A 20,319-nucleotide genomic window follows, 5' to 3' on the forward strand; every position below is an offset into this window, starting at 1 on the left:
GAGACAAAGGTGCAGCCCCCCAACCTATGTTCCCTCTAAGGTGTGTACAAATTTTGAGGCCAGTGCACACAACAAATTGGCGAAAACACACAATGTTATATTAATTCTGACCTGAGCACACAGTTTTTAAAAACTGAGCACACAAATTTAAAATGTGTGCACAAAATCATTTTTTTTGCTTACACTATGATTGTTAGTAATAAATGTATTAAGTGTGTCTAGCCCTACAGCTTCAGCGGTATGTGAAAACATTTTACAGTTTCAGGAAAGAAATAGCTTGCCCATTAAAATACAATAGGACTTTAAGCTACAGGACATGAAATGTAAAAAAGTAAATCTGGAAGCATGTTCATGATGGATATCACTTTCCAGCCTTTCAGCAGTATCAAAAAGCACAAAGAACCTTCAATATATCATCATGAGCTTATGTACACCTCACCCGATGCACCTTGGCATGGCATACTATATGTGCAGTACTCTGGGCAAGTGCAGGATTGCCAGCCCAGTGTCTTTGTCTAGTCAGATGCAGTGATGACGTCTCATTGGCTGCCTGAACATTGTTGCAACAGGGAGTTGACTCAAATTCAAGCTGGGAGAATGATAAACAGAAATACAAAAAAAAAAGGGTCTGTACTTCACTTGTGTCTGGTGGGTGGGATCTGCACCTAAAGTTTCATAAGAAACCTTTCTTTGTTGGATGACTATATTATTTTTGCATGTATTACAAGTTGGGACGTAACACAAGCATGAAAAAGTTCCTTGGGTGCCAATTAAGTGCTGTGATTTAGTGATGTGCGGGCCTGGCCAAAACCAGCGGGTCCCGTGGGTTAGGGCCGGCCTCACACCCCCCTTTCCGACCTTACATATGGTGCCATCCAACTTCCGAGTTGAACTTTTATAGACGTGCACCTGCTCGACCCGCCCCTTTTGTACCGCCATCGGCGGATTAGCGCGGCTCTATAAAAGAAACCCGGAAGTTGGGCTCGAGCGGAGGGCAGGTGGCGGGTCAATCCCGACCCGCACATCACTACTGTGATTGCCTGTATGGTAGCCCTGTGTGGACCAGCAGGCTACACGAGGCTCTCTTTGGCAGAAAACCTGGTTTCTATGCAATAAAAAGTTGCTTAAAAGCCAGGAAATAAAAAATGGTTCGTTTTAGATTGTTTCATTGAAATAAACGATCAATATTCATAAGCGTTTGTTGTGCAAAAGAAAAATCTGACCAGCTTAAGTCAAAACATATTGAATTTTCATTTGTCCTGTTACGTGTTCAAGACGGGTCTAGAAGAGGCCCTTCGAGCTTGGATCATTCCTTTCATCAGAGATATCTCATCTACAGTAAATATACTTTAGCATCCTAAAGCATTAAAGTTGTGGTGCTACAGAGGATAGCTCAGCATTAGCATCAATTCATGGAATTTATTTCACAGTTTCTATAGCCACAATAAGTGCTCCTAGCTTGGATTTAATCAGGAAAAGCTCATGTTTTTTTTTATTTTATTTTTTTTTATTAAAAACTGCTGAAAGATTTAATAATGCACGAAATCTGAAGTTAAACATCACATAATAATTCTTCAACACCTTCAAGTCATAGGATTCTGCCTGTACAGGCATGAATACTGGCCCATATAGGAACAATAAAACATAAGAGGAAAGTATACTTTATATTATTATTTACACGTGTTTATGGCTTTTCAGCATATTCTTTTGTTTCCTTGGCTTGTCTGGCATAAGGCCTATAACATGGGTAGTTTTGCTATTGTTGCTCTTCAGCAGAAAACAGCAGCAATCAAAATAACCCTACTGTATATGCCAGCACTAGTATTACTGAATCAGATGTGTTGTGTAAAGCATGGGAGACACTCAAATGATGTACAACAAGGTCAGATATAGGAATACTTGCCAGCAAGACCCATTTAACTCCAAACTCTATAGGAATATTGGTAAATTAGTTACAGTATATTAAAGGGGAACGATGGCGAAAAGGAAAAGAAACTAAATACAATTAAACATTCTGCATTATTTCCAAAATAATTAAGTTTATCTTCCCTAGCTCAGCATCTGTTTCTCTTCATTCTGTCTTCTTGCAGCAGTTGGGTATCAGATAGTCATTGACAGATCCAATATATCTTATGGGGGGGGGGGACTTCCTTTTCTAGCAGATGTATTCAAGCTCATTCAAATAACGGATTCCAGTACAGGCATGGGGCCTGTTATCTAGAATGCTCAGGACCTGGAATTTTCCAGATAATGGATCTTTCCGTAATTTGGACCTTTGTACTATAAGTCTACTAGAAAATCATGTAAACATGAAATAAACCCAATAGGCTGGTTTTGCTTCCAATAAGGATTAATTATATCTTAGTTGAGATCAAGTACAAGCAACTGTTTTATTATTACAGACAAAAGTTTGATTTCAGAAACTGTACAGAATTTTTAATTGTTTGTTTTGTTTTCATTCCCGCGATAGTTCCCCTTTAATTAAGATATACAAACCCCCTCTAGCCTATTTGTAGTTGTGTAATTACTACATGCATCTGATTTTTGTATCAGTCCCATCATATTTTAACACACGAGACATCCGGCTTGTAGGATGCGGTTTGTAGATCGGACACCATCCTACAAAAGCGCTTGTGGAGTTTAGCCCTACATCCTACAATTTTCAGCTTAATGGTTAGTTTTAGATTTTTATTGAAATGAACGATCAATATTCAAACATTCGTTTTGCTAAGAATAAAACCTGACCCTCTTAAGTAAAAACAAATTGAATTTTCAATTTTTAAGAATTCAAGTTCACCCCACCTTTTAAGGTGGGTGTGGAAGAGGCCCTTCAGACTTGGATCATTCCTTTTATCCTGGATTTCTTATCAACAGTAAATATACTTTTAACATCATAAAGCATTAAAGTTAAAGTCACACTTCCCCATACCTGGTTCAAAACCCTCGACTCAAATTATCGGCCCAGACTGGCCTTACAGACGCTTCAAGCACCGCTGGCTGGCCCTGGCTAGTCTTTGTGCATTGGTGGCTAGTCCCCACAATTTAGACAAGCGAGCACTTGTCCTTGAAGCCAACATTGTAGACTTCTTAGAGGCATCTCCCCATCCCACAGAACGACACCCTCCAGTAGAACAGCAGTGGAACCCTTTCAGGCAGCACTTAATGCCTTGAATTGAACACATTGACTTAGTGGTACACATGAAGCAGCAGAAATAAATGTGTAATGCACTTCTTTTTTTGCCTAAATGCAGGCACACAGGACACATTTCCAAGAAAGTTTATTGAATCAAATCAACTTGGTAGTTCAGAATACACCTTGTACACAACAACGTCTGTATTTACAGAATTAAGTTTTACACAAACATTTATGTAGTTTGACACTTTATTAGATTTGATTTAACCACAAGGACCTCTCAAGAGATGCAGCTCAACCCACACGACCAATAATTACTGTCGGCATCTTCAAGCAGCCCTCTGGCATTTGCTAGAATCCACAGATTTCCCTCTGGGCCTCACCTTAAGTTACATTCCAGTTTGTAATGAAGAATAACCTGATCCTAGCAACAAAAAAAAAAAAATTACAGTACAAAATAGGTTTCTTTGTGTGCTGCCCTCACAGAAGCTAGAAGTGAAACCTAGTAAAGTTGGATGATTGGCAGCTAATCTGGAATAGGATTCTGAGTGGAATGATGAGCAGCCCTTATAGTCAGGGCCACATGCGATATCCCTTAGTTCAAGTCAAGTCAAGTCAATTTTGTCATTTCAGCCATATACAGTAAATACAGTACATAGAAACGAAATGGCGTTCCTCCAGAAGCCCCCGGTGCTATACAACAACTCTAGTACAAGGTCATGCTGGGCAAAGTGGACATTTCAGTTCCTTATGAATATATTCAGTTCAGTCCTTGGGTGTTGAGATACCTGATGGCTTGTGGAAATAGACTGCTTCGCATCCTGGAAGTCAGCGCTCGAAAACTGCAGTATCTTTTACCGGACGGCAAGAGGGTAAAGAGATCATGTGCAGGGTGGGTGCCCACTATTCAATCAATTTTGTCATACTCAGCCACACTGGTGTTGATCCAATTTCTGGAAGAAGAAAAAAATACTCAAGACTTGCAAGGTTGGTTGTGTGTCATTGGAAACGAAGAACTATTGTGTTTTGGCGCAATTGGCAGGATGTGGATGCAGTGTATTCTCTTCTTAAAGGAGCCTTGTGGAGGAGTCCAGTGGTGGGGGACACCACATGTCCAATCACGTTACACATTTTTTATGTTTTAAGCAAAATAAGAGGGAACTTTGAATACATGCCAATCATTGATACACTAGGACTTTAGACTGGATGTAGAGGTACTTTCAAGAGTCAATGGGCCACAGAGTTGGGAATTCACCTCAGAAATGACTGTATACAAGAAATGTATCTGGGCCCCCTTCCAGTGGCCCAAATACAGTCTCATGAAAAAGTCTGGGGACCCCTCTTAATTATTTGGAGTTTGCTTTCAAAGTAGCAACTTCCTTTTAATATATAACATGCCTTATGGAAGCAGTAGTATTTCAGCAGGGACAAAGTTTATTGGATTAACAGAAAACATGCAATATGCATCATAACAAAATTAGACAGGTGCATAAATGTGGGCACCCCAACAGAGATATTACAGCAATACTTAGTTGAGCCTCATTTTGCAAATGTTGCCAGACTAACTTAATTTCTTTTTATGAGAATGTAAGTAGAGACCTCGATTCTGGGATGACAGTGGATGTGATTTACTTAGACTTTGCTAAAGCATTTGATACAGTGCCACACAAAAGATTACTGGTTAAATTAAGGAATGTTGGCCTGGAACATAGTATTTGTACCTGGATAGAGAACTGGCTAAAAGATAGACTACAAAGAGTGGTGGTAAATGGAACATTTTCTAATTGGACCAGTGTTGTTAGTGGAGTACCGCAGGGCTCTGTACTAGGTCCCTTGCTTTTCAACTTGTTTATTAATGACCTGGAGGTGGGCATTGAAAGTACTGTTTCTATTTTTGCAGATGATACTAAATTGTGCAGAACTATAGGTTCCATGCAGGATGCTGCCACTTTGCAGAGTGATTTGTCTAAACTGGAAAACTGGGCAACAAACTGGAAAATGAGGTTCAATGTTGATAAATGCAAGGTTATGCACTTTGGCAAAAATAATATAAATGCAAGTTATACACTAAATGGCAGTGTGTTGGGAGTTTTCTTAAATGAGAAGGATCTAGGAGTGTTTGTAGATAACACGTTGTCTAATTCTGGGCAGTGTCATTCTGTGGCTACTAAAGCAAATACAGTTCTGTCTTGCATAAAAAAGGGCATTAACTCAAGGGATGAAAACATAATTATGCCTCTTTATAGGTCCCTGGTAAGGCCTCATCTGGAGTATGCAGTGCAGTTTTGGACTCCAGTCCTTAAGAGGGATATAAAGGAGCTGGAGAGAGTGCAGAGACGTGTAACTAAATTGGTTAGAGGGATGGAAGACTTAAATTATGAGGGGAGACTGTCAAGGTTGGGGTTGTTTTCTCTGGAAAAAAGGCGCTTGCGAGGGGACATGATTACACTTTACAAGTACATTAGAGGACATTATAGACAAATAGCAGGGGACATTTTTACCCATAAAGTGGATCACCGTACCAGAGGCCACCCCTTTAGACTAGAAGAAAACAACTTTCATTTGAAGCAACGTAAGTGGTTCTTTACAGTCAGGACAGTGAGGTTGTGGAATGCACTGCCGGGTGATGTTGTGATGGCTGATTCAGTTAATGCCTTTAAGAATGGCTTGGATGATTTATTGGACAGACATAATATCAAAGGCTATTGTGATACTAAAAACTCTAGTTAGTATAGATATGGGTATATAGAATTGATGTGAAGGTATGGAGGGGTGTGTATGATTTGGTTTTTCATTTGGAGGGGTTGAACTTGGACTGTGTTTCTTCAACACGATTTAACTATGTACGCCTGGGAAATGGTCGCTATGTGCACTTTAAAATGCTATGGTATTTACTTACAAAACGGATTACAGAACAAGTTGTTCAGCCTTTGCTATTCTAAATGTACTTTCATTGTGGGGGGCGGAGGGTGAAGTAGGTAAAGTTACATACCTTAGACAGAAAACCCAGAGGAAGTTATGCATCTATGCAAGTGCCTTTCCATGGGAAATCTACAGAATTAAAATTTGCATACTTTATAAATATATAGTATGAATATTTCAATACATGATTAAAGAGCCAAGCTGTTAAATCTACACCTTTTCTTTGAACTTGCCACTCACAATTGCTTCCCTAACACATGATGCCTATGGCAAAGTATACACACTTCTAACAGTAGAAAGTTAATGCCATGGAAATGCATCAAATGCCACATTTACAATAATCCAGCACTATAGAGCCAAGCACATGCCAGATTATCTCAATACTTTAGCCACGATTTCACCCAATATCTGTGTCGCTTCACATACACACATCGCCATGAGTTTGCTTACCCCTGTTGATAAGTACGTAACTACCTGCATTATGATCTATACTCAAACATTGTCAATGCCTTACCCAGTTGAAGGATTTTCATGAAGACTCAAGGATTTTCTTGAAGACTCTTCATATCACTGTTACCACCTGAAAAAGCAGATGAAATGCATATCATCCTGCAGCTAAAACTAGGGAAGGCATCTGGTTAGGAAATAAAAGCACTCCTTACCTATACTTAGGGCCCTTGCTTATAGGTCTCTGTGCTAGACCTATTGGCTTTTGGTCACACCTTTAGTAGCTATCATTCTAGTAGACTCCAAAAGATGTTGCACTCTTGCTAGACTGTCTTCTTTATTTCAGCTGTAACTAGCCTTGAGAAAGCTGCTCACTATCAGCAAAGTAAATGCTGCTTTCACTTCTCAGGAACCCGAAGCGGTTGCTGCTTTGTTACTCCATTATTAAAGCTGACTGGGTCCATACAGTAAAGGCTGCAGAAGTCCTGTGCTAGAGAAGTCTCATTTAAATCCACTTTTCTATAAAAGGTTAGATCTCAAGTTTCTTAATCATTAACATTGAGCTGTACACAAACTTCATCCATAAACCCTATAACCCAGATGTTTATAGAAGTCTTTATAAATACATGCAATATTGGTATTCATGTGATCCAACAAGCCACATACTGACCAGTAACTTGCAAAATACAACATTTATTGCAATTCCTGATTTGAAACATTACTGCGGGCAAACTTTTTTCCAGCCAGAAGATGCTCTTGGTTCAGAGGCTTGCAGCCTATTTAAAAGTCACAAACCATAGCAAAGGGAACGCGGAGGACAAATAACCAGTTTGTTTTGATGGCTCCGGATCAAGGCTTATTTTTGCCTGTTATATCAACCAGCAGATTTACTTGTAACAAATCATTTGACTATGGTGTGAACTTTCCTTATTTCACACAAATTTAAATGTTACACCAAATATTCTGAGGGGTCAGCTACCACATACAAAGACCTGGAAAAGTAGACCGAGGCCCACTTTAAAAACCAGAGATATAGAAGAGCAGTACAACCAACGACGTTAATAATATGTATAATCTGAGATTACAAACCCTTGCTGAGTTTATTTTGCGATGGGGCAACGTTTCGGGGTAAACCCCATTGTCAAGCATGTCTTCCTTTTGATATACCGTAAATGAGAAGTGCCGTTATAACTGCAGTCACCTTTAGCATTTATGTAAAGGAATAGTACAGCCATTTTTCATAGATTTAGGTGAGAAGTGCACGGCTGTGGTCCATCAGATAAGCATTGAGCATAGCAGGGAGTATGGTTCCCATAAGATGACTGGCGATAACATCCCTCAAAGAATCTACAGGTTTATGCTAAACGGATAGTCAAACCTTCACGGGTGGTGGTCAGGAGAACAAACAAAAAAAGGCAGTATTTATCAAGATTATATGAGCTACAGAAGCTATATTTATTTTTAGTAGCAGGCAAATAGTATGGACTATGGTGTAGCATTCTTCAAACAAGGGTCTTAATTTAATATTGCAATCAGTCAGGGGAGCTATATATATACTCAAATAACTTCAGAGCCACCAGCACAGCAGATAGTTTTCAATTACATTTGAAATTTCTATCCAGTTTGGAATTCCAACAGTCATCTGGTTGCTAGGTCCCGATTTACCCTAGTAACCAATTAGTGGTTTGAACAAAAGACTGAATAGGAGAGGCTAGAATGGAAAGATAATAAAAAGTAACCCTATTCAAAAGCTGGAAAGAGGCAGGTGTATCATTTCAAAAACTATATAAAAAAAAAAATGTAGGAAATGTTTAAAACAGGCCATTCTAGAACACCAACAGCTTTAAAGAGATACTGACACCAGAATGTATATTTTTTTTTTACATCCAATATAAATATTGGCCTTCCATGCTACTTATAATTTTGCCATAATGTATTTGCCCAAAGCTTTTACATTACCTATCTGATTCCCTATGAGGGCGCTGCCATATTTATGCAGCAGGAGTCCGTTAGTATTAGAAACTCTGACAGGCTGAGATGGCACAGTCAGGTTGGCAAAACAGTCAGGTTTAGAAACTTCAACTAACAATTATTTACAAAAACAAATATCAGCAAGAAACATGACCTATAGGTAAATTTTAAAACAGTTTTTAGTGTCAATATCACTTTAACTTAAAGTTAAACAACCATTTAAAGTCTAATAGAAACTACATTAATCTTTTAAAATTGCTTAAAGTATGTTATTTCCACTGGATTCTCAAAAAAACCATTTGATACTCATGAAAAAGGGCCACAGAGCCACATACAATAACACGTAAATGAGAGGTTGCCAAACCGCAACAGAATTTAATGGTATGCACAATTCTAAAACAAAGTGCACTATTAGCTGGTTTAAGAAAAAATTGCTACAGGGCCATTACTGAATATAGGCAGTGTTTACTGGTCAGACATCTTTTTGGTTGCTACGGGGCACTAGGCCTGAGCAAAAGAAGAAAATTTATACCAGTACCCAATTCAGGATTGCTTTATAACAGCTATGTTTGCACCTAAACGCATGGTGCAAAAATGCTCTAAATCTGTTAAACAGAAAATCTCCAGCAGTTATTGCATGGAAATTCCAACAGGCATGTTTTTACTCAATAGCTACACGGAGTGCTTTCAATTCAATGTTAACAGGGTACAGATTCAGAGTATTTTACCCAACGCCCTTACAAAGTCAGGTAAAACAACAATTACTATTAAAGGGGGAAACATTCCACCAAACCCCTATGCTGACATTTCTACATCTAGTTTAGTTCATATAATTGACGCGGAAATAGCCAATGCTTACAAATATTTCTGTAAACTCCCTTTTAGCTTCAGAAACAAGACTTTCCAGTCAAATAACACAACAGGAGTATGTGATGTTACACTTATCTTTACGTCGAATTTATGGCTATTCAACATCTCCGCTTGTACTAATGTAGTGGGATTTGCAAACTATGCCAGACACGACAATGGTTTTGAGCAGTGATTTCAGCCGTTACAGGAAAGGAATAAATATCTGGAATGCCAAGAAGGGCTTTCCAGTGTGACTTTTTTTACTTTAAATAGTAAAAGGTCATTCACAAAGTCAAACAATGGAGCTCTTAGAGGAATCAAGCAAGCTTACGGATTCAATCTAGTTTATTAAATCAAATGGAATTTGAATGGATTGAATGAGGTGTACAACATTCATATAGAGCTCACTAAAGTCTCATATTAGCTGGCTTGCAGATTTTAACCTATCAAACTAGCATGTCAAAAGGTCACAAAATGACTTTCTAAATACAAAATAAATATCCCTTGGAACAATGTCTTGTCTTAGCCAATATAATCTCACTGGCAATTGATTTACTCTACCAGCGTCAGTTTGTGGTGGTAGATACCCACAAAAGTCTCCTAAAATGATTGAAATTAAGGCTCCCATATTCCTGTTTTGATATGCGATTCCCATTAAGTATATTACTATTCAGCAGTAGGCAAAGGTAAGGTTAAACTGTTTGTATCTTTGCAACAGCTTATATTACCATTAACAAAAGCCTGTTTGAACACTGGCATTACATAACTTTGAATTGCAGTTTGATTTCTCCCAACAGCAGGGATACATAAGAAAGTCTGACACTATTTATTTAGGAATAAAAAAAAAAAAAAGGATGTTTATTTTGCAGAGCAATGCTTTGTGCCCTGACAATTGAGAACTCTGAACTACACAAGTTTAAAAGTTAAAAAGTCCTTATTTATTCCTAGTACCACTAACACAATTTACAGGGCAGTTATACCTGATGTAATGGAGGGAATATGGGAGACCAACTAGAAAAAAAAAAAAAAATACGACCTCAGGAATGTACATCTAAATCATCACTACATTGCATTAATTATCAGCTGCACTTTTAGCAAACTGAGGCTATGACAGTCCTGAACAAGAAATGCCTCCTGTTTAAGCTGCAGTAACTTTTCTGCCTATGGATCATCGCTGCTCCTGTGGTAGATTTTACAGTTCCTCTAATGCATGGACGACTGTCTCAAAGTAACCTGCAGCTTTCCTGACAACTCCTCGCTCTCTTGCTAAGAACTGTAGCCTGTTGAATGATATAGGACAAGAGAAGGATTACTCATCTGAATCATTAACTGGCTCCTTAGCACAAACAAGACACCAATACATACAATACCTTTTCTGTTGGGAGCCTTAAAATCTTCTGCCCCCATAACTTCCACCACCACCACCTCCTCCACCGGATCCATATCCGCCTAAAAAAAACCAAAATATGCAATGTTACAGTGAAATAGTTCAACAAGAATCTTTGTAATAACAAAGTACACTGTACATACCACCATAGGGACCACTGCCACCAGAGCTCCTTCCACTGAAGCTGCCACCTTTCATAGGGCCATAATTTGATTGTTGCTGTCCTCCATAGTTTCCAAAGTCATTATAATTTCCTAAAATTAGAACATGTTGCTAAATCATAACAGCTCTTAAAAGGTGATAGCACCAAATGTGCAAGCCTGTAGTAAGTAACCTCACTCAGTGGTAACCAAACACCTGTTCAAAAAGCTGGCAACATGGATCACTCCAATCCCTCTTATATTAAGGCGTTAAAAACAAAAAACAGCATGGACCACAACAAGCTATTTCAGGCTTCTACTGATGGTTATCAAGATCAGTTTATATGTGTTTTTATGGCTTTTTGATAAAAGCTAACTTAAAGCACTATGCAAAAGACCGGTTTGAAGTTACCATTGCAGTAACCAATATGGACAAGACTTGCTGTTTTTTAGAAAGACAAATTACTTGCAATGAAGTTACTCAATACAGTTAAAGGGGATGCACCCCATAATTATCTATTACAATCTAGCTCAGAAACTGACACGTAGGGCACAATAACCTGTTCAAACATTTGGTCAGGGATACTGCTATAACTGCAGTGACTGCCTGCACCTAAATTTAGCCATACTTATCCCTTTTCTTCTTCTCGATCGAAAGTGGCAAATTAGCACTTAACCATCCTAGAGGCGACAGCCCAAAATAGGTATTAAATCTAGAGCTGGCTTATTCCATTGTTAAGGTTTAAGCAATGTTTTTGCCCGCAGAGGTTAAGCCCATCTGCAGTCTGCCTCAGTATATCACAATTTTTCCTTTAAGCAGAACTATTACTGCAAAGTATTTAATTGCACATTACTACTGCTAGAAGAACACATACATACCACCGCCAAAGTTTCCGCTTTCGTTGTAGCCATCATATCCTCCTCCGCCGCCACCATATCCACCACCTTGGTTTCCATAGCCTGGACTACCTCCATAACCTCTGCCGCCATAGCCAGGTCCACCTCCATAATTACCCCCTGTAACAATCAACATGTCAGTTGTAACTTAAATCACATAAGCAACACTGTAACAATATACAAAGACAGTTATCTCACCATCTCCACCAAATCCATTGTAGCCATCACCACCACCTCCATAGCCTCCTCCCCCTCGGCCTCCACCTCCTCCATAGCCACCTGGGGAATAAAAACAAAAAAATTCAGTAAATATTTCTGAATAAGCACGCAAGTGTTTCCTTATGTAGTACAGTGTAGGTAAGAGACATACCTCTGTTACCAAATCCACCGCCACCTCCACGGCCAAAGTTTCCACCATCACCTCCACCATAGTTTCCGCCGCGGCCCATGAAATTACTTCCTCCTCCTCCACGACCTAGAAAATTAGTTATATAGTTACATTTACAACAAAATGTAAAATAACCAGCAAGTGTATTTAAAATGGTTCTGCTTACCTCTTTGTGCACTGGCTGTTTGCATCTCTTGTTTGGAAAGAGCTTTCTTTACTTCACAGTTATGCCCATTGATTGTGTGATATTTCTGAACTAAAAAAAAAAAAAAAAAAAAAAAAAAAAGGAGAAATGCATTTTTACCATAGGAACACAAACGCAAAAACATCCTACAAATGCATTGCATTTTACATCCAATACAATAGTCTCTTCGATAACTTTTATGGTGAAGTCTTTCCAAATGCCTAGAAGATTACTAAACTTACTATTTAAAGCAAATTAAAGCTAGCAATATCAATAAGGCATACCTAGATCTTCTAAAACGGTAGCATTCTAAGTCAAAAGTCAGTCACATCTGAACTCTCACAAAAAGCACTACCAGGACTAAATACAGCTTGCACTTTTCCCATCTTTATCCGTTAGCTAAAGTCCCATCCAGTTTATTTTGATCAAGGCAGGGGTTGTTCACATTGAAATAAACTTCAAATGTGATGTACACGATAGTAATACAATTTTGTGGTTGGTCTAGCAGGTTGCTTAGAACAGTCCTAACTATAACATACTCCAATTAAAAGGTAAACACATACCATCTTAAAATGCCATTATTTTCATGCATTGATGCTACCTGCAAGGACTTACCAACGATTTTGTCAACTGTATCATGATCATCGAAAGTAACAAATGCAAAGCCTCTTTTCTTCCCACTTTGACGGTCTTCCATAACTTCAATAGTTTCAATCTTGCCATAACTTTCAAAGTAGTCACGCAAGTGGTATTCTTCTGTATCTTCTTTAATTCCACCCACAAATATCTTCTTTACTGTTAGATGTGCACCAGGTCTTGCAGAATCCTAATATGAAACAATGTAAAAAAATAAAATGTTCTATTCCTAAAATGTCTATATACATAATAAAACATTCAAGGCAGAATACTTACTTCTCTGGAAACTGCCCTTTTAGGTTCAACAACACGGCCATCAACTTTGTGCGGTCTAGCAGACATAGAAGCATCTACTTCCTCTACACATGAGTAAGTAACAAACCCAAAGCCCCTGGAACGCTTTGTCTGTGGATCTCTCATAACCTAAAATTGTAGAAAGTTAAACTAATACACAATGACATCAAAATCTAATAAGTTGAAATTCTAGACTGCAAAGTCATGCATAACTGGTTCAAAGGAAGTTAACCACTTATATATATATATATATATATATACCATTCTACAGTATACAAGCCACAAAAACAACCAAAGAGCACAAAGGCATAATTTGTCAGTTAAGGGCACAGATTTCTTGTAATATACACTATTAACTTATGATTTGAAATGCTGAAAGAGGATACTGAACCACAAAAGGCAGCATAGAATCTTGACCCGCACAGATATTAGACTTAAGGATGAGGTACCACACAATATGTTTGGGGGGGGGGGTCGGGTGTCACACTAAGTATATTTATTAGAACAAATTATCCTCAAACACTAGCAATTATAGATCAGTCAAAAATAATCCAATTTAATAAACATTAAGGTATGTTATGGACAACTTTTAATAGAAGTTGGAACAGTTTGATTCTTGTCTACAATTCCTCAAAGGAGGGCCAAAGATACACATTGCTCTTCAAAATACAAACTAAATACCTATTTACTGGCAATCAAGAGCTTGTAATCAAATGTTAATTTGTTAATATTGGTAGAACGACAGTAAGAATGACAAAATCAAGATAACTTACAACACAGTCTGTGAGCTTTCCCCATTGTTCAAAATGCTCCCTCAAGCTGTCATCTGTTGTCTCAAAGCTCAGGCCACCAATAAACAGCTTTCTTAGCTGTTCAGGTTCCTTTGGGTCATGTCCCTACACAAGAAAAGGAAAAAAGTCAAGAGCAATGTTTCTTTTAACGCAATGGTCCTGTAAAATATCTGGCAAACCTGGAAAAATACATGGATATATTCAGAGTACTCATACAAAATTTCAATAAAATCCCCTTAGAAAGCTATGTGCAGTCATGAAAGAACAGCATTTAAAGGGGACCTGTTGGGTAAAATTTTTATCCCCAACCTAAGGCATGGGCTAATAGATTCCGCATTCCGGTTGGGGATAACAGTAGTTTATAAAAAAAAAAAAAAAAAAAATGCCCTGTATCAGGCTACCTGCACTGGGAAGCGGCTCCCAGTGAGAGCAGCCATGTTGTATCACTCGTATGCGCACACTCATGAGCAATTCAGGGCAGCTTTTCATTATGCGCATGTGAGTGACTGGACACGGCTGCTCTCACCAGGAGCTCCCTCCCAGTGCGGGTAGCCTAGCGCTGATGGGGGGGCATTTTAAAAAAAAAAAAAACCAACTACTGTTATTCCCAACTGGAATGTGGGCTCGATTGGTTGGGGATAACATTTTTACTTAAAAGGTGCCCTTTAAGATGTCTAATGCCACGATTAAGAAATAGCATGTGAAAAGGACTAGGATTGTAGTTATAAATACCCTGTACAACACAATAGAGCCAACAGGCCACCCATGTAAAGAACATTACAACACCCCATTGGTTTCACTTAGCTCTGATGACTGACATTACTGCAACTAAAATATGTTAGCAAACTATTTAACTAGTAATACAAGTCTGACTTTAATTCCTCATACTGTAAACAGCTTGAATATTTCATTCTTGGCACTTGCCCCCGTCAAGAATCACGTTAATGGAGCAAATTCTTGATTTTCATGGAGTGTCCACAATGTGGATGATATTTCCCCACAGAGCGATATTCCATATTTACATAGTTTAAATTTTCCATCAAACATTTCTGAATGCTGTGCCAAGCAACACTAAAAGTTGGTATTTTGCAGGAGTTACTCTCCATTCACTAGCTACTGGTTTCCATCTTTCACAATACCCTTGCTATTCCAACCATCAAGAATGCTACAACTATACTGGTTATCAATACCATATGTCTTGCTTTCTTGCTTCTCTCCTTAGACAAGGGGTCCCCAACCTTTTTACCTGTGAGCCAAGTTCAAGTGTAAAATAATGTTGAGCATGCAAAAAGTGTATGGGGCTTCCAAATAAGGGCAGTGATTGGACACTGGTAGCTTCTATCTTGACTTGCAGCCAACAGGAGGCAATACACATGGTTTGGCAATTCCAAAGGTTTTTATACAACTAAAGCTTCCTTTTAAGCCAAGAATTCAAAATTAAGCGCCTGCTTGGAGGCCACTGAGAGCAACATTCAATGGGTTGGAGAGCAACACGTTGCTCACGAGCCACTGGTTGGGGGATCACGGCCTTAGACTATAAGCTCTGGTGAACAGGTCCCTACACCTATTGACTCCTAACAAGATACAAAAGTAACTTTATTGGTAAAGTGTATATATATGTATATATATATATATATATATATATATATATATATATATATATATATATATATATATATATATATATATATATATATATATATATATATATATATATATATATATATATATATATATATATATATATATATATATATATATTTGTTCTAACGTCTTGTACATATGTTCGAATGTCTTGGCACTATATAAAAAGTTATTGCCCAAAATATGAAGAAAATCACAAAGTCTGCATTTATAACTGTATAAAGCCTCAGGAATGGTTACAATAAATCTGCAGATAGTGTAGCAGTAATATTGTAAGCCAAAAGCACCCCCCCCAAATAAAATAAAATAAATACCTGGTCATCAGAAGGCCAATGGTCCTAAAATATGAATAAAGTCTCATTACAAGTCAAGTCTAAATAAGAATAGAGCAATAGTTTTACTTTATCAAGTGATAAATACAGTGAGCAAATATTTTATTTTCAGCTATAAATTCTACCTTTCAATGCAGATTCCCATCAACCTTTAGGTGTCAGTACAGCAGTTCATAACACCAGGTAACGAACCGCAATCCCCAGCATGCAATGAGCTGTAGCTCAACATCTGGTAGGACCACTCTGATTTAGGCCCCCCATTAACATTTAGGGGCATATTTATCAATGGTCGAAATTCAAATTCAAAAAGACCAACCGAAATCAAGTCAAAGGTTATTTGGGTTGAATAGGTCCGTATTCGGCCGGATTCGAATTGTACGAATCAAAGGAATAGCGCATTCGATTAGAAGTTTTTCCCAAAAAAAAAAAAAAAAACTTCGATTTTTTTTTTTAAAGTCCACCAATTGACTCCATATAGGTTCTAGGAGGTCCCCCATAGGCTAAAACAGCAATTCGTCAGGTTTTAGAAGGCGAATGGTCGAAGTCGAATTTTTAAAGCAACAGTACATGATAAATGTCGATATTCGAACTTTTGCATTCTTTTCAAATTCGAATCGAATTTGGACTATTCCCTAGTCGAAGTACACAAAAAATAGCTTGAAATTTGAAAATTCACCTCGACCTTTAATAAATCTGCCCCTTAGTAGCTAGTTGCATTTCAAGACTGATGTGGAAATGTTAAAGGAGACATAGGACAAATGAAAAAACCCTAATTTTGTAGGCAATTGTAAGTTGTATATGGTGTTGCTTTTACATGGTGCTAAAAATGAATATATTTAAAAATAGCCCCTTTATTGGAACTCCCTATAGATGTTCTCTGGTCCCTGTCTGTGTTTAAATTGAGGGGTGGGCGTGTCGTAACGGTCCCTGCCAGAAGCACAGTAGGAGAGGCACAGCCAATCACAGCTCTGCAGTCACACAAGCACAAACAGGCTCCAGTTCCCAATCAGGTCCTGCTTGCTGCTGATTGGTTCCTGTCATACAGTGAGCTGAGAGCCACCGGCTCCCCTGCACAGCCTGGGAATTCAGGGAACAGGAAGTGGAAGAGAAGGGAGGGATTATTAGGGTTTTTGCATAAATATTCAATAAATCAGCCTGAAACGCTACTTTTTAAAGCACAATTCTATATTTAATGAGTATAATGCACTGGTACATTCTTTTTTTTTTTTACACAATATGTCTCCTTTAAGTGTAACAGGAATGGTTGTGTGAGTGAGCAGTCAAACATGGCGGCTGGTTACGAAGAGAATGAGAGATGGATAGAAGAACAATAGAGCCACAGACCGCTGCCACTTGTGGAGGGAATGAATACACAGAAATATGGGATCTACAGCCTTATTGTACCTCATTCAGCAGGCCTGGGCCTCCCTTACACAACCATATCCAACACTAGGTCATAAATACTGGAATACACTTGTGACCTTAGTAACCACTTCTAAGTGACCTCTGCAAATGCCCCTAATAACAGCACTGTAGAGGCTGCCAGGTTTTAAAGCCGCTCGCGTCACAATGGCCGCCTATAGATAGGAGGCAAATGGCTCCCATTTTTTTCTCCCCTCCAGGCTTCCTACTGGCGCCCATTTGCAGGCCCAGGAACCAGTGACAAGAGATGGGGGCGGGGCATATCGTCTCATGTTCAGGGCCTCGTTTTCTACGCGCCACTCTAAGATGACATATTGTTTTATGTAACACATACCCCCTTCGCGCACTTCTCTTTGAGCGTCAGGTCGGCCATTGTTTTGTCTCTGCAAAATAACCCTCTTTCCCTCACAGTATAATCTGCTACCCAGCTGCACCAAACACAATCAATAATAGTTCGCTTCGGTGCTACGATACTTACATCCATTCCGCCACGCGGCATATCACTCCGCTCTCACGCTAAGGCTGGTGCTTCTCCTGTCGAGAGGGAAGAAAAAGGGCAAAAGCGAGCACGCAAATAGACGTCCGTGTGGGCGCACTTCGCCCCCACCCTTCCTTTGTCTGACCACGCCCAATCAAGGCAAGGAACTTATTTATGTGTGGAGCAGAGGCGCCATTTTAAATGGAGGGTGATGCTGACGCGCGATGCAAACATGTGATGTTTGAACAACAAGCAATGGTGGTCTGCGCATACCTCCCAACATTTTGTAAATAAAAAGAATGACAAAAAAGTTGCTGCACATAGCACGTCAAACATTTCTGACCACGCCCATTGTTGTAGCCAGACGCCCTAATTACCATGTTCGTTTTACAAAATTTGGCAGGTTGTGAAAGTTTGAACATATATCTGTGTTTTTTTTTTTAGTTATTACAGTTTTGCTAATGACGGCGAATTGTCCCTTTAAGCTGTGAGTCTAACATTTCCCAAGGGACCTGTTATCTTGTCTTGTTACAATTACTTAATTACTTATCTCAAAATTGTTACAAAAGTATCTTATCTGCAGCTCTGGCTGTTCTGGGCTTTCTGCCAAAAGCCAATTAAGTTAGAAACACTGTTTCTTTTTTTGGCTGTTCAGTGCAGAGAAAAACTTGACTTTACAGTACAAATGAGGGACTGCGGGTTGAGCTGTCAAAAGAGGGACTGATCCTCTAAAAACAGGACAGTTGGGAGGAATGGTCTGTGGCTGTCACACTGCACCGGATGTTATTGTAATGAAAATGTAATAACATTATTTGAAACGTCAATGATTGTATCATGTATGTTATGTATAAATGTAGTGAAAATAAGCTCATGGATTGAAGACATTTTTGGTCAGAAGAAGATGCTAGAATATCCTCCGAGAGTCCAACTAAACAATAACAGGAGGAGAACATTTTGCAGTAACCTCCTTTATGCCCTGTCCTGCCTATAGGGATATAATCTGATTGACACAGTTTCAAGGATGCTGCTGCCATGAAGCAAGTTGAGAAACTTACAGCTACCTGCAAGTTACCAGGAGCACCAAAAATAATTTTGGCTCTTCTAGTGCAGACTGAAATATCAATGTGGCGCTCCCTCAACCCACTCTGATGCAAAAAAACGAATCAACTAATGCAGGTCGGCATCATACTCAGGGTCTGAGGTGCCCCCCTGCAAGAGAAACACTAGCCTTAGTACAGGTATAGGACCTGCTATCCAGAATGCTCAGGACCTGGGGTTTTCCAGATAACGTATCTTTCCGTAATTTTCATCTTCATACCGTAAGTCTACTAGAAAATCATGTACACATTAAATAAACCCAATAGGCTTGGTTTTGTTTCCGATAAGGATTAATTATATCTTAGTTGGGATCAAGTACAAGGTACTGTTTTATCACTACAGTGAAAAAGGGAATCGTTTTTAAAAATTTGGATAAAATGGACTCTATGCAAGATGGCCTTTCCGTAATTTGGAGCTTTCTGAATAACGGTTTCCGGATAACAGGTCCCAAACCTGTATTTTTATTTCCTAGTAATATTATTTGCATATGGTATTATTCCTGCAACAATACTGACCATGTGACAACCCAATGGTGAATAATCATTGACTAGTCATTTATATAAAACTCCATGGTGTGCTAAAATGCCGTTTTATGCTGCAAACACCACCTCAAGCAAGTTGTTAATTTGTCTTTTTTTTAGGACCTGTCTATAAAGCATTAAATAAATTACCTTGCTTATAAAGAAATGGCGAGAAATCAAGGCAACAATTACCAATTTTGTTATAATAATATTTTTGTTATAATATAGATTCGGCCTGAGTGCAGCTACACAAAGTGGGGATTGGCCTGAAAAACTCAAAAGCAGGCCGATCTCCGTGTATTTGCACTCAGGCTGAATCAGTGCTTGTCAGTACAGCTATTAGGGAGCTTATTCTCTCTGCCTGATAACTAAATGCAGGCGGAGAGAAGTGGGGGATTCGTTGTGTGCGACTATGGCCTAAAAGACAGGGCTTGTGTTGAACATACATTTTGCCTTTTGTTTTAATAAATAAATATCTATGGTTTCTGCAATTTCTGTCACTAAACAAGTATATGAAGCCAGTTCCACTTTAGTACGTCCTGTCACCCAAAGAGTTGGTTAAAACGAATTACCAGGCCACTGAGAAGCCCCTAATGACGAGCTGTTCAAAAGGCTGCAAAAAAGAGAGGTTTTTTTTTTCCTAAAAGGAATAAAGGTAGCACGGAAAAAATTCCCCTGGTTATAAAGGAAGAGTTTTCAAGAGAGATTTTCAAATTAGTGTTTTATAATGGCAAAAAATATGAAAATATGGATTTTTTTTAAAAATATTTTGGTGTGCTAAAATG

General features: G+C 38.7%; 1 protein-coding gene across 7 annotated transcripts; it reads right to left on the bottom strand.

The window, feature by feature from the left end:
* Nucleotides 1-3,261: 3,261 nt before the first annotated feature.
* hnrnpa3.L (heterogeneous nuclear ribonucleoprotein A3 L homeolog) lies at nt 3,262-18,076 on the bottom strand. 7 transcript variants are annotated; one of them, XM_041575527.1, is made up of 16 exons: nt 17,916-18,074; nt 15,998-16,021; nt 14,022-14,144; nt 13,231-13,377; nt 12,934-13,144; nt 12,301-12,390; nt 12,117-12,221; nt 11,945-12,025; nt 11,729-11,866; nt 10,853-10,963; nt 10,693-10,771; nt 6,718-10,602; nt 6,570-6,635; nt 6,126-6,184; nt 3,922-4,086; nt 3,262-3,557 (listed from the first exon to the last, which is right to left on the bottom strand). In XM_041575527.1, the coding sequence occupies exons 1-11, from the start codon at nt 17,934-17,936 to the stop codon at nt 10,710-10,712; spliced, it is 1,113 nt and encodes a 370-aa protein (XP_041431461.1). In that variant the 5' UTR covers nt 17,937-18,074; the 3' UTR covers nt 3,262-3,557; nt 3,922-4,086; nt 6,126-6,184; nt 6,570-6,635; nt 6,718-10,602; nt 10,693-10,709.
* Between the last annotated feature and the right edge of the window lie 2,243 nt (nt 18,077-20,319).

The sequence above is a fragment of the Xenopus laevis genome, chromosome 9_10L, assembly GCF_017654675.1.
Source record: "Xenopus laevis strain J_2021 chromosome 9_10L, Xenopus_laevis_v10.1, whole genome shotgun sequence".
Classification (NCBI taxonomy): Eukaryota; Metazoa; Chordata; class Amphibia; order Anura; family Pipidae; genus Xenopus; species Xenopus laevis.

What these genes read in the sequence shown, in the direction of transcription:
- hnrnpa3.L (XM_041575530.1), bottom strand. Translation starts at nt 17,936, where the DNA reads ATGCCGCGTGGCGGAATGGAT. An exon ending in TGCCGCGTGGCGGAATGGAT is followed by an intron (nt 16,022 to 17,915) that starts GTAAGTATCGTA and finishes TTCATATTTTAG; the next exon opens with GACCATTGGCCTTCTGATGA. An exon ending in CAATGGATTTGGTGGAGATG is followed by an intron (nt 11,867 to 11,944) that starts GTGAGATAACTG and finishes TGATTGTTACAG; the next exon opens with GGGGTAATTATGGAGGTGGA.